At 43.6% G+C, this 15,044-nt stretch overlaps 1 protein-coding gene across 1 annotated transcript; it reads left to right on the plus strand.

The window, feature by feature from the left end:
• The first annotated feature begins 213 nt into the window (after positions 1-213).
• On the plus strand, positions 214-12,134 carry NKX1-2 (NK1 homeobox 2). The gene is made up of 3 exons (XM_075257718.1): positions 214-452; positions 5,387-5,596; positions 11,302-12,134. Exons 2-3 carry the CDS (start codon positions 5,446-5,448, stop codon positions 11,874-11,876), a joined length of 726 nt encoding a protein of 241 aa, XP_075113819.1. The 5' UTR covers positions 214-452; positions 5,387-5,445; the 3' UTR covers positions 11,877-12,134.
• The last annotated feature ends 2,910 nt before the right edge of the window (positions 12,135-15,044 follow it).

The following is a 15,044-nucleotide window of genomic DNA, read 5'->3' on the forward strand; positions in this document are numbered from 1 at the left end:
TCCATAACCACAATCTTTATGTCTCATCTCTCAATGACCAGCGCTCCTCCTTGTATTACTTTTCCCGGCGATTCTTTTTCCCTGTTGTTATACAGGAGACCCAAGGGCGTCATACTGAAGGTGACCACGTATGTACATCACTTGTCTGTACTTTTAATTGAGTTACGGTTCAGGCTTTGGAAAGCTGCTTATTATTCTTCCTGTAGGTACAAGCTCCACAACGCCGGTGACTGGGCCTGATGTCTATGTCTAATATAAAGCATCCAAGCAGCCGCACCTCTGAAGGCCAAAGCTCGCAGCGCTGCCTTATCAGACCAAGCCACACGCTGGGAGTATTGATTTCAGCTTGCTCTAGTCATCAGGACAGGTCGGGGGTGATACACACCCTGGATCAAAGCAATTTAAGGGCTGGACGGGGACAGAATATTAATGATGTCGGTAAAGACAGAATGGTACGAAACTTGGAAAAAATAGAAGTAATGATGTAATAATATCAAATATCACCAATCCTTAGGTAGAAATATGACTTGTCGTGTTATTGGAGCATGGGATCACTGGAACGTTACAGTATGCTTCATATGACACAATAAGGCAGATTTGTTAAGACAGGTGTTTCGTATGCCAGCCTTACTAAAGGACCCGACAGGCATAAGGTGCACCTTGATATAAGCTGGCGCACATATCCCAAGTTGCACAGCTCAGTCCTGTCATATATGAGATTTTAGACTGCGGATAGTTGGTTGTGCATAAATCTATAACAGTCTGTCTCATGCAACTAAAGCTGGTCACAACCAAAATCTGTTGTGTATGGGCTAGACTGACAGACCTTTGGTGGATTTTTGTAGAGATGAGCGAGTACTATTCGAAACAGTCTTTTCGAATAGCATGCACCCATAGGAATGAATGGACGCAGCCGGCATGCAGGGGGTTAAGCAGCCGGCCGCCGGCAAAGTCTGCGTGCTGGCCGCTTCCATTCATTCCTATGGGTGCGTGCTATTCGAAACGGCCGTTTCGAATAGTACTTGCTCATCTCTAAGTGAGTATGAATTTGTGCAACCAACCCACCCACAAAGTGTCCGTCATATCTTGTTTTCAGCACTTCATGAGCTTTTTCTAAGTATCTGATAGTCGAATGTTTGGTGTTGTTCATGTGTTTGAGACATTTGGCCATCCATCCAACCACGGCAACAGCAGACTAAAATCTATTGTGTATGGGCAGCTTTATATGAAGACAGTGTTCGCAATGTACAGTGACCACGAGCAAACACAGGTATGGCCTCACCCAACTAACTGCTCGTTCGCATACAGATTTAGGCTAAGGCCCCACAGGACGTCTTGCAGCGAAAAGGCACTGCAGGAAAAACCATGGCAGCAACGCATCGTGATTCTTCCCTCAGCGCTTTAGACATAAAGTTTGCAGAGGTTTCTTCTGCGGACTGTTTCAATTATAGCAATGGGGAAACCGCTGGCGTTTCCGTAGGTATAATTGACATGCTGCGATTTCAAAAACCACGCCAGTTTAAGAAATCGCAGCGTGTCCGCACCACAGTTTTCACTGCAAAGTGTTATGGGTTTCGCTAGAATCCCATCCATTTTGCTCTGACTTTAAAACGCTGTGTGCAACATTTACACCCCGTGGGGCCCGGCCTAAAAGCTAGATTTTATCAGCTGGAAGACCTTTAAGGCTAGTTGATACGGGGGCAAGGAGGCGGATCTTGACAGCGGATTTCGCCTCAAAATCCGCCTCCATACAATAGTGGTTTATGGAGACCACTAGCGTTCTTTTTTCCGCTAGCAGCATGTTGTCGCTAGCGGAAAAAAGAAGCGAGCTGCCCTTCCGCCTGGCAGCAGCAACCTCCGCCCATTCATTTGAGCCGACTCCGGAGAGGGAAGCCACGACCGTCGTAGCAGTGTTGCGGTTGTGGCGGTCGCTGTGCGGCGCCAGCGCCCAGTAGAGTAGGGACCCACAATAAAGAGGTCGCCGTGAAATGGCTAGTGGGCTTATGCACATTGATCAATATGTATACTAAGAACCTCATGTTCAGTATTATAAAATTTGCTGTGAAGCACTAGATCAATGTATAAGATTGGGATGTGCGGCCATGTCTTTTTATTTTTTGATCATATAGTAAGTATGTCCCCTCATTTTTTGTTTTTCCTTGGTACCAGCACTCCCCCCATTTTGCCCAGGTGTTTTTAATTAGCAGGAGACTGCAAAAAGGGACCCACCTTCTAGCTCTCAGTCTTCTGACTGGGGCAACATGATAAGGTGAATTTTTGAGCTCTGTTCACACATATGGTAAGGTGAATTTTTGAGATCTGTTCACACGGTGAGGGGCTGCGTGGTGTCTGCTGCTTCTGTGGCGCTGTGCCCGTGGGGCGGCGCGGCCCAGAGTCTGGGGGGGTTAGTCTGGTGACAGGGGTGTTGCCGGGCCACTGGGTCGCTCGCCCTGCGGGTGCTGTGTTGAGGTTGTGGCGGGCGCTGTGTGGCGCCGCGCCCAGTAGAGTAGGGAACCACTATTAAGAGATCGCCGCAAAGTGAAGTGGCTGGCGGGCTTATACACATTGATCAATATGTATACTAAGAACCTCATGTTCGGTATTATAAAATTTGCCGATCAATGTATAAGGTTGGGATGTGCGGCCATGTCTTTTTCTCTTTTGATACAGAGTTCAAATTTTTGTTTTCCTTGGTCACGCTCTCTCTTGTCAGCTAGTAAGGCTAAATTCACGTGTGTGCCTAGATCACCATAGTTCTAATCCCCTGACAGCGAGCCAGATCACTAATATAGTGGTCATCTGTGGACCCCATAGACTGTAATAGGGTTTTTCCACTGTTGTTGTACTGAAAACAGCGGAGAGAATAGTGCTCGGTGGTTTCTGCGGCGGAGACTCCAGCACATATGTGAACTTATCCTAAGGCAGTGAGTGAATGGGTTTGTTTATATGTCTGTTTTGCACAGTTATCAAAAAACCTGATGTCCTCTCTCTCTATTTTGATGGACCCAATAGAATTCAAAGAAAGACCAATGAAATTCCTCTTTTGTTACGGTGCATTAAAAATCTATACAAAACGGAAGACAACAAAAGCACAAGAACGGAATATATGAAAAATGAGCATTAGATCTCTCAAAAACATTGCTGTTGTGTGAATAAGACCTAATGGACATTAGTATGGTGCTGCCATCAATGCACAGATGGGTGAATTCCATTGGGAGGGGAGTTGTCAATGTAAGGGTCCATTCACACGGAGGAAAATGGTGTGGAATTTCAGCGCAAAATTCCTCACCATTTTCCTCCGTGTGAATGGACCCTTAGAAAAGTTGCACTAACTGACATGGATTTCCGCTTCTGGCATGTACGCCAGCTTAGAGGCACCAAAACATGTAGTCTCACCTCCTTCTTAAATGATGTGCATACATGTTAGCTAGTGTAGATACACCTGTTTAAGCGAAAGGCGCACGTGTATTAAATATAAAGTGCAGGGTAGAAAAATCTCATATATTTTGCTGGGATTTTTTTGTGCCAAAGCCAAGAGTGATTTCAAATTTAATGGGAAATATCAAGGATGTTCTTGTACTTCTCCATTCTGCTAAATTACCTCCTAGTTTTGGATCAAAAAACTGCAGCAAAATCTGCAAAAAAAAAAAAAAAGCAGCTTTCGGCAATGTGTGACCTCGGTCGCGTCTTGTTTGATCTGCTCGGAGGGTGTAGAAAGTGAGAATCAACAATTGGACAACTCCAGTTAGATTGGGTTTGCCTGGCACTTTTCTGATGAGATGCATTCACAAGGTGCATTTTTGCCAAAAAACATACGTCTTAAAAATGCACCATGTGAACTCAGCCTGATTCAAGTACTGCATGCAGTTTTTAATTGCAGTAATGCCTAGCACATCTCACCTGTATGCTACCCACCATATGGCTGCACTCACATGAATGCAATCTTAACCTGAAGGTGTACTGACTTTTAGCATACAGGTGACGTGTGCTACTCATTACTGCAAATATAATCTGCATGCAGTTCTTCAGCATAAAAAGCGCTGTGTAAATCCAGCCTTACTGAAATGAAAATTCGCATGCAGTTCTTTAGCAGAAAAAAACACTGTGTAAACCAGCATAGGGGCTGCAAACACTCCTGTAAGCACCATCAACTGTAAGAAGGGTCTGAACTTGTGAGAGGGATCCGACCCCGGGATTTCACAGGTAATTTCAGGAGGGGGCTAAGCATCCTGGGGGTCAGGTGCTGGTTCCAATCACATGACCCAGGTTGGAAACCCCAGATTCATCATGAAGAGATCACTGGATGAAATCGAGTAAACTTTCCTTTAGGCTTAGGCCCCACATTACGGAAACGTTTTTTTGGTTTGTTTTTTTCTTTACAGATTTTGCTGTGTTTTTGAGCCAAATTTAGGAGTGGCTTCTAAAGGAATGGAAAAGATAAAGGACGTTCTTATACTTCTACCTTCACCTCAATCCACTCTTGGCTTTGGCTAAAAAAAAACGCAGCAAAATCTGCAGCAAAAAAAGCTGCGTTTTTGCACCGTGGGGCTTTAGCCTAAATGTGTTTCTGTAGCCTGATCTGAACAACATCAGGACAGTCTCATTAAGTTTGGAGCCTTCAGTCCACAAATCAATTGGGGTTTAAGGGCAGAGAGAAAATTTATTTGCTTTCCAGAAACAGCGCCCCCGACTACCTATGGGCAGAGTATGGTATTGCAACATAGCGTAAAAAAAATCTTAAAATTTACTTGTTTGTGAAAAGTATTGGATTATCCCTTCCAAAATATGTGCCCATTTGCAACTTACCATATATGACCCCACCCCATCCATTTACCTGACTGTACAGATTGATGGAAGTCGCGTCTTTGTTTTCTTTGTGAATTAGTTAAATCCACATCAATCTGTAAGAACAATGACCGGTTAATGTCCGATGTAATCTTTACCTTGAGATTCACATTATAACTAACCAACCAATACTAATGGGGAGAGCGAGGCCGAATGGATGATGGGCAGATGGGAGATGAAAGGGCAGAACGACAGGATGGGGTTGTGGAAGTGCTCGGTCACTGTGGCTATGAAAGAGCATAATGGTAGGACACCAAGGACAAATAAATGGACTGGGTACCAAAGATAAATTGACTTCTCCTCTCCGCCCCTTGTCATGTTGCTTGTTGTCATTCTTCTTTAGTGTCTTCTCCTCCCCTCTGTTTCTCGTGGCTGTGATGTCTCCTCCTCTATGGGATGCCCACTAAGCCCGAGGCTTATACCTCACATAAAGAGTAGTCATCCTACAGAGGAAACACTGAGGGGCTGCTGAGAGATCCTAATACCATAGTATTGCCCCTGACCAGGCTGACCTTACTGAATTGTCTCATCCATTCACAAGGTAATAAGGCTGCAAAGAATTTCAAGTTCCTGCCTGTAGGACATATCACCTGGAACATTATGGGGATGCTAACCTGTGACTCCGAGGACCAGAACATGGACTCCTCCTCGGGACATCTCCGTACGTCTTTCTCCATTGAGGATATTTTGAGTCAAGTTAATGGAAAGAAACAAAGTTCTAAGGAGACAGAGACAAGAAAACAGCATGCAGGTGAGATGATGATGATGATGATGATGATGATGTGGTTGTGCTTCTCCTTAAAGATATCTTTCTCTTTACTAAGTGTCTATCATGATATGACCTGTGGTTAACTTTTGTGGAACTATAAATCCCAGCCAGCTGAAAACTGGTAGCGCTAAGTCTTTTAATTTCTTAGTAATGGTGTTCCAGAAATGATGACTTATGGAATTTGGTGACCATTAGTTTCCATGTTAATTCCTTACTAGGTGATCATTCAGAATAGGAGAAATAATCAGAAAATCTGATTATTTTTGGTCACTAGTTGTCAGAAGTTTCCATTTACAGCAATGCAAACTATTCCTCTGTTCTAATCGCTGCAGAACCTCTTTGGATACGTGTGATTTAGCAGCGAGTAATCGGTTATGAGAACAATTATTGCGGTCGGGTCTTGTCTATAAACCTGAACTTCTGATCTAGTAGGAGCTAGTGCACATAGTGCAGAAGTTAGCAGACTATGCAGTCAGGTTGCTATCTATCTATCTATCTATCTATCACATATACATCTAACTATATGTATTTCAAGAGTATCTCTTGGTCCAAGCATGCTGTGAATTCCATCATCTGAATAAAGATGTTCTGCAGGTTGTGCTTTGATTTCTGCAAACCCCAATAAGATGAATCTGATAGTTACAGAAATTTCTGCTTTATATGAACTTGCCCTATAGCTGATTTGCATTTATAGAGTCAAAATTTGGACTAGGTAAAGAAGTAAGTTGCACCATATCCCAAATGCTACCTATGGGGTCCACATTTAGGACCCTTTGAGTGGGATTTCTTGGAAATGAATTACTGTGTTGGCAGAATTGTGAGTATACAGAGGAGTATATTATATATTTTGCTTGCAGATATCTGGTACATCAGATGTTAGGTTTCCTATACAACACCCAATAGCCATAGCACTAGTAATACACCCCACACCTGGGTGACGTCACTGGTCATAAGGTGGACGAGGATTAATAAAACATGTTGATTACTCAGCGCTTGGGGCCCCAGTAATTGCTCTGGCCCCTATGGGAAGTAGGGGCAAGTCGGTTTAGTTGTAAGCCCGCATGTCCCTGGCAGTGATCAATATCCCATTACTGGTGGCTGCCTATCTCTGAGCACAGGCTTCCTGTCTGCTGAGAAGCCCCTGTATTACAGAGATGACAGCTATCGATCTGATCACTGGCCGGTCACTTCATCAGGGCATGGAAGCCAGCAATTTCTTCTTAATATCCCTAGCTAATATAACCCGCCAGTCAGTGCTCACCCTGTCTACTACATGTCAAAGTCACAGGTCACTGGTGTAACACTTGTACAATAGGTATATACCATACGATAGGAAGGTGTATGTGCAGATCTGGGGAACTATGAGTACAGCATGGCAATCTTAAAGGCCTATTGGTACATCACTGAGATGGCTATGTATACTCTGAATAAATCAGGAAATTAAAAGTTCTAAAAACAAGTTTCTGTAATTGATTGCAGGGTCCCCTATAAGTTAAAAGAACATTTTTTTTTTTTTCTATTTACCATGTCAGAATAGCCTTAAGAAAGGCTATTCGTCTCCTACCTTGCTCAGTCGCCTCCGGCCTGCCATTCCGTAGAAATACTGTTTGTTTGTTTTTTACCGGTATGCAAATGAGTTCTCTCACAGCAATGGGGGCGGCCCCACTGCTGTCAGAGAACTCTCTCCAGCGACGCCTCCATCTTCAACAACAATGGCGTCTTCTTCAGCTGGGATCACACTTGGCTCTTGCGCGCATGTGCAGTACACTCCTGTAGTTCTCCATAGAACTACAGGAGCCTACTGTGTACTGAGCGGAGTGTGACCCCAGCCGGAAGAAGACGCGGTTGCTGTTGAAGATGGAGGCGTCGCTGGAGAGAGTTCTCTGGCAGCAGTGGGGACGCCCCCATTGCTGTTTGAGCGCTGGGGCCCACCCCCATTGCTGCGAGAGAACTCGTTTGCAAACTGGTAAAAACCAGTATTTCTACGGAACGGCAGGCTGGAAGCTCCTGAGCAAGGTAAGAGACGAATAGCCTTTCTCAAGGCTATTCCGACATGGTAAATAGAAAAAATGTTGTTTTAGTGGTAGAATCCCTTTAACAATTAAAAGTTAAACTCTTTTTTTTTTTTTTTTTTTTTTTTTTAAAAACAAAGTTTTGCAGAGTTTTAAAGTTTTCTTTTAACCATCTTGGCAGTGACATCTTTTATCTTGATCGGTTACCAATAGATAGGACCAGGAATGTAGGAACTTTCTATGGTCTTGGACTTGTCAGAAACCCAGCCATGATGTCCTTATTATGGTCAGGTTATCTTCTCATACATGTAGTGTCCTCCTGATAACCAGCCATGATGTCCTTATTGTGGTTGGGTTCTCTTCTCATACATATAGTGTCCCTGCCTAATAACCTATCCACTATAAGGACATCATGGTTGGCTTTCTGACAAGTCCCAAACCATATAAGGTTCTTGCATTTATGGTCGTATCCAGTGTGAAACGATCAAGACAAAAGTAAATCTTTAAAACTCTTAAACATTTTTTGCAAATATAAATTTTAAATGTTGTCTATAAATGTAACTACGGTTATATTCCTAGAAAAACCCTGACAATGTGGGCAACAAGTATCCGTCATGGTGGCCTCTTATCTAATCCAGTCTAAAGGGGGCATTCACACTACGTTTACGGCAGCTTATTCTGACCGTAAAACACGTTCAGAATCAGCGGCGTATAAAGCAGCTCCATTCATTTCTATGGGAGCCGGCATACGAGTGCTCCCCATAGAAATGAATGGGCTATTTCTTTCACTGCGAGCAGTCCCATTGAAGTGAATGGGAAGTGCCCGCGTGTACGGCTCGGCATGAGCAGAGCTTGCCGTATATGCCGGCACTTCCCATTCACTTCAATGGGACTGCTCGCAGTGAAAGAAATAGCCCATTCATTTCTATGGGGAGCACTCGTATGCCGGCTCCCATAGAAATGAATGGAGCTGCTTTATACGCTGCTTATTCTGAACGTGTTTTACGTTCAGAATAAGCTGCCGTAAACGTAGTGTGAATGCCCCCTAAGGTTGCATTCACACTACGTAGCGCCAGCGTGTATCACAGCCGTACACGCCGGCGCTACAGCAGGGCTGCCGAACACTTCCCATTCATTTCTATGGGAGCTGGCATGCGAGCGCTCGCCATAGAAATGAATGGGCTGCTTCTTTCACTGCGAGCAGTCCCATTGAAGTGAATAGGAAGTGCCGGCGTATACGACAAGCTCTGCTCATGCTGAGCCGTACACGCCGGCACTTCCCATTCACTTCAATGGGACTGCTCGCAGTGAAAGAAGCAGCCCATTCATTTCTATGGCGAGCGCTCGTATCCCCGCTCCCATAGAAATGAATGGAGCTGCTTTATACGCCGCTGATTCTGAACGTGTTTTACGTTCAGAATAAGCTTCAGTATACGTAGTGTGAATGCCCCCTAAATAGGATATGTTCACAAGGGATAGATTTTTGTACAAATATCTACTACTGAAACTCCATTCCATACATATAGATGGTTTCTACAACATGTCCATGGATTTCAGCAAACACAGTTCAGATGCTAATGTCTGTAAAACGCTACAGAATATGATGGCACTACATAATTAATCATAATAAAATAATAAATACATGGGTAAGTTGTGGAACTTCTGCATCAAATCTGCTGCATTTAGTGAGAAGCAAAGTACTTTAATGTATTACCAGGCGGATATGACAGAGTCCAGGAAAGTCAAGTGACCTCTCAGAACTTATCTTGGTTGACAATCCCACCTTTCCCAGAAAGATAAATATAAAAGCAGCAGCGTTAAATGTGCTTGTAAATCCAGGTAGAGACAAGCGGTTTCCAGGTAGCTCTGAAAATCAAAAGAACTGGACAGAAAAAATTTCAGACCGTTGAGATTTACTTAATTCCTGAAACTGGATAACTGAGGATGTCTGAAGAGTCGCCTTGCTGATGCAATACATAGAGCAACGCCATACTGCTGTCATGTAAGCACTCACTGTTTACAGGACTGCCACCTAGTGGTCTAATTGTGTACTGCCGTGTTTAAATATTGGATACATACTCACAACCATGTACATGAAGCTGGTATGAGGTTGAACGACATGGACCACACATGGATGACATTGGTGCGCCTCTATTCACGTCATCTAATGAGCCTGGGCTGCAAAACTGACAGGTGTAGTAACTGTCTCGAGTCTTACCCCAGGCTCACTGCCACATGGCCTGTGACGATATGTTTATGGGGCCGTAGAGATTAATGGGACAGTGTCATTGTCCTGTCGCACTTGGGTCTTTTGCAGGTTCTATGAGCACTGGGTGAATTCACTGAGATATTCAATTTTGGGAAGCTTGTCCACTGTCTTGAATGATCTTCACTTGTGAATAATCTTTCTCACTGTAGTCTGATGGACTTCAGATTCTTTGGCCTTATAACCCTTCTCAGACTGATGAGCAGCAACAATTGCTTCTCTAAGATCATTGCTGATCTCTTTCCTCCTTGTCATTATGTTAACACATGTCTGAATACTCTAGACCAGCAAATTACCAAAACTTCTGCTCTTAAAGGGGTTGTTCCATGAAAAGCATCCTATCTATACTGCTAGTTTATGTGGATATAAGACTTTTCCTAAATACATTGTTTTATCAAAACTGCTTTGTTTGGCTGCTATCTTAATTTATTCACTTCATTGTTGACACTGCGTTTCTATGGCCACTGCGACGTAGCTGCCTGCTCTGGGGGGGGGGTGTATGCTGACCAGCAATGGAGCTCCTCAGATAGGGGAGGGGGGTAGGTGAGAGCTCCAGGAATTACTGTGCTGTCTATCTTCAGCTTTTCCACTTATCAGCCAGTTTCATTGAATTTGTCTGATAAGGGCTGAGATAAGGAGTCCGTTAACTCTGTATGTAATGCAAGCTGACTCCAATCCAGCTCTGTTACATCAGTTTCCACATCCGCTTTATACTGTGGTAATGCATTTACAACCAATCCCTCATTACTGACTGCAAACATAACAGATAGCAGAGCAAGTGAATCCCCGCCCACCAATGTGCTGAGAAATCCAGGAAGTGAAGAGAACACAGAGCCTGCAGGCTGCAGAACAGGAGTTATGGGAATACCCCTTTAAAGAGATCGTCATACTTGCTGATGAGTAATTAATCTAGGGTATTTGATTGGCAGCTACTTGCGCTCTTAATTCCTATGGAAGCAATGAGCCTGTATTCAATTTTTCACACACTGCTTCTCAATATTGACCCAATTTTTGTTAAAAAATATATAAATGTAACTCGTCATGCTGTTAATCTGAAATTGTATTTACCTAATTTTAAGACCTTCTTGGTAACAGGTTGTTGTGTTTTTTTTTTTTTTTTTTTTTTTTTAATGTCCCAATAGCTAAAACCATAGAATTCACATTGTTGGACTTTGTTTTCCTCATGCATGTCTGGTATTTGTAGAGCAATAGTTTTTTGGAATAAATATACGCTTTTTCTATATTGCATAAATTTTCACTACCTCAAACTATTCCAAATTTTCACTGGTCTAACCGTGCATATCTTGTATATCCCATGATACTTTCTATACGCCTATATAATATCTTTAGTATAACCTCTGTGTTCTGTCTAACCCCCTACTCAATATCTTTCTTTTTACAATTTACAGAGATAAACTTCTCCACTGTAGATCTTGTTCCCGGACTAGGAAATGAAGCCGGAAGTTCGACCACACACAACGTAACAGAATCAGAAGAAGAAAAGTCGCCAAGTGATGGGGCTCAGCAAGACCTTCAACATCCTTTGGTCAGTTCTAAGCCCAGGCGGGCCCGCACTGCATTTACGTATGCGCAGTTGGTAGCATTGGAGAGCCGGTTCCGCAGCAACCGCTATCTGACGGTGTGTGACCGGTTGAGTCTCGCATTGACTCTTAAGCTAACAGAGAACCAAGTCAAGATCTGGTTCCAGAATAGAAGAACGAAGTGGAAGAAGCAGCAAATAACAACACGTCCAGATGGGAGAAGTTGTCCTTGTCCTGCTCATCCATATATTCAAGCATACACACCCTACCCCTGTCCCACGCCGATTCCTCACACAAATCCCAGTACAAACCACCATTTACCTCCTTTCCCAGGACTTTTCTTCTCTCCGTCTTCCAGTGATCTCCAAGTTTCAGCAGCATGTCCATTTCCACAGCTAGTAAATACAATTGACATGGCTTTGTTCTATGGCCCTGGCCACTAATGAGTATGGCCGTATATGCCCATTGTCCCTGTACAGGGGATTTAGTGGCATCTTCTGACTCTTGTGATACGACTGCCACCTATCATTACTTTCCGACATACTTCAGATACGCTTGATGGACATTGGCTCCATATCTATCTTCAGACTTGATATATAATATGCCCCCTAGTCGCAGGAAGACGAGCTCTTTCATGGTGTTGCATCATATGGTGTTAATATAGTTCTATCATAGACAAGCTACTTCAAGGACATAGAACAATTTGGGGAGAGAAAGACTACGGCGTATTTACAGCGTTATCGGACTTGCTGAATTTTATTTTGTATAAATGTTTTCATTTGTAAATATACATTTTAGTAATATTAAAGCGTGAGCTGTGTACTATATGCTGCGAGGAAACAAGCAGAGGCATAACATATGGCTTCTGGGCCCCAGTGCAAAGTTTGCAATAAGGTCCCATTCCTACATTGTGCCATTTATAATAGGGTTACATTTTTCATGTGGCATAGGGATCTTTAGAGTTATCTAGGGTTCAGGATATAGACTACTACCGCTGCATCCCCTATAACTACTCCCCTGGAAATCATATAGGAGATCAAAACGGGTTATTCAAACTTAGTGTGGGGAGAGTCACCTGTTGGTCCCGTTGACCTATGGGCCAGGTAGTGACTGCAACCTTAGTAGTGATACCAGTGCTTATGGGCCCCTAAGGCTCTGGAGCCCGGGTGCGATTGCACCCCCTGAAGTTACACCCCTAGATAGAAGCCATACTTGCCAGTTCTCTTCAAATGTCTGGAAGGCTCCTGAAAACACGGGTAACCTTCTAGAGTCCAAGAGGAGTCAGCAAATCTTCTTGTTCTTTTACATGTGATATGAGGACTTTGGGGTAAATTCATTCAGCAGAAATGGAAGAGGAATTTGAGGTGGACACAGGCAGCTCATGGCTATATCATGACCCATCTCTCCACAGGATTTGTGTTGTACATGTCGTACAAAAATGTTAACATGGCTGATATAGCTCCTATATTTCATATTTCTCTGCTGAGATACAGTATACTGAAATTACAGGCCCAAATCCTGTGGCTGCACTACTGAGTGATTTTGTTGACCATGGGACAAATTTATGAAACTGTCTAAAAGAAAATCTGGCTCTGTAGCACCCAATAACCGCTTTAATTCCAAGAGCACCTTTAAGGCCGGGCTCACACGATGTCTTTTGGCACGTAGATGCCGCGGGAGCTTTTGCGGGCCGTATACGCTCCCATTGAGTTAAATGGGAGCCAGGACCGTATATGCGGCACTATTTTGCGGCCGCCGCAAAATAGCGCCGCGTATATGATCCACGCTCCCATTGAAATCAATGGGAGCGTATACGGCCCGCAAAAGCTCCTGTGGCGTCTACGTGCCATATTACGTGCCAAAAGACATCGTGTGAACCCGACCTAAGGCATTAAAACTGTGTTGTCAATGGTTGCTATGGGTGACGAGAGTTTTTGCTTTAATATACGTTTATAAATAGGCCCCATATATATTTGATTCTTATCTTGTCCACTATTGTGAGGGTCCAAATGACCAAACCCATTAATATTCTATACATATACCTAGCTGTTTCTAGTAGTCACATGCGTTAGGTTGGACAATATCAGATTAATAGGGGTCTGACCCCTACCACACCTGGAGCCTCATCACTGATCACCAATTACAATGCCCTACTTCGTATAGTGGTTATGTTTGGTACTGCAGCTCAGTCACGTTTATTTGAATAGGATTAAAGCACATCTGCGGTTGGTTTCCATTCGGGGAGTCCACTTTCAGGACTTTTCTCTCCAAATTTTTCATGCAGAAACCGAGTGGAAACCACATGGACCTCATTATAGTTTATGGGGTCCGCATGTTTTCTCAGGGAATTGCTTTTCTATGCGTATAGGTTTCCAGTTGGGGGGGACCCCAAGTGGATCCTCCAAATGCAGCTGTGAACCAGGCCTAAGCTACAACATGACCACGTCACCAAAGATGTGATATCACTGGCCTGAGAAGACTTAGTGGCAATCTCCCAAAATCCATGGGCTATTCATACAGCAGATCTGTGGGGCCCCTGGCAATATGGTATTGATCACCTATCCTAAGGTAAGGTCATAAATTGTAAGGGTACACACTGCAGTGACAAATAACTGCCCAATGATGCTCAAAAGGTTTTTGGACTTGCTCATGTGTATGGAAGTCTATGGATATGTTTCATGTATGCACCAAGCACTTTCTCAGTGGATACTGCAAAAAAACATGTGAAATCAAGCTAGCAGTACGCATTAAAAATGGAACATCCCTTCAAATGTCTAACAAATACAACTGCTCCTTGTTTAGTGAGGGATAAGCGCAGACCTCTGAGTAGTTCTCCTTTATACAGATTGCAATGTCACCCGCCGGCAGCAGATTGTGGTGCATTAACTTTCAAGTCCATAAACTTTCAAGCTCAGATGTGTCCAGACGGCCCTCTTACCCAAGCATGCAGAATGAAGGGCGACTATCTCACCACCCCGTCTACTCCCTCTGAGAAGAACTCTGGAGATCTATTACATGTCATTATATAGTAAATGGGATACAAGCCAGACACCGAACAAACCTGAGGCTGGAAAACTCCTAGGCACTGGCATAAAGCCTAACTGCTAGCATTGGCCATAATTTAGGGGTGGATGACCACACCCCTATTGACCCCTATTTTTTTTAATCAGCCTTTACCCATTGGACTATTCCAGTGGTCAAAAAATTACTGTTTTGGCCTCAGAATAACCTGCCACAATGTGAATAGAGCTTTATAATGTGTTACACCAAGAGTCTGCTATGTAAAGCCCTATGGAAATTGACAGGTCGGCAGCCACATATAAAGAGTCAATAACACGAGAAAAAAAGGGTCCGGAAACCTAAGAATTTGTGTCTGAATTATTTGTAGAATAAACATCCTGCTATAAGACAAAAGTGGGATATGGTGGCCAGCTGTGATGACGGGACATTGTGTCGTTAGACATAACCCTGAGCAGAGGCGCAATATGAAGCTCCTGGGCCCCCGATGCAAAATATATACCAAGCCCTCCAACTATAATGTAATATTTATAGAGATGGTCCCTTCACTTTATGGGCTCCTTTAGGTTCCAGGGTCCGGATACAATGGCATC

The sequence above is a fragment of the Leptodactylus fuscus genome, chromosome 10 (genome assembly GCF_031893055.1).
Source record: "Leptodactylus fuscus isolate aLepFus1 chromosome 10, aLepFus1.hap2, whole genome shotgun sequence".
In the NCBI taxonomy this organism is placed as follows: Eukaryota; Metazoa; Chordata; class Amphibia; order Anura; family Leptodactylidae; genus Leptodactylus; species Leptodactylus fuscus.

Bases quoted from the DNA above. Each gene is read 5' to 3' on its own strand.
- NKX1-2 (XM_075257718.1), top strand. From the start codon at position 5,446: ATGGGGATGCTAACCTGTGACTCCGAGGACCAGAACATGGACTCCTCC. The intron at 5,597-11,301 runs GTGAGATGATGA...TACAATTTACAG, and splicing joins GACAAGAAAACAGCATGCAG to AGATAAACTTCTCCACTGTA.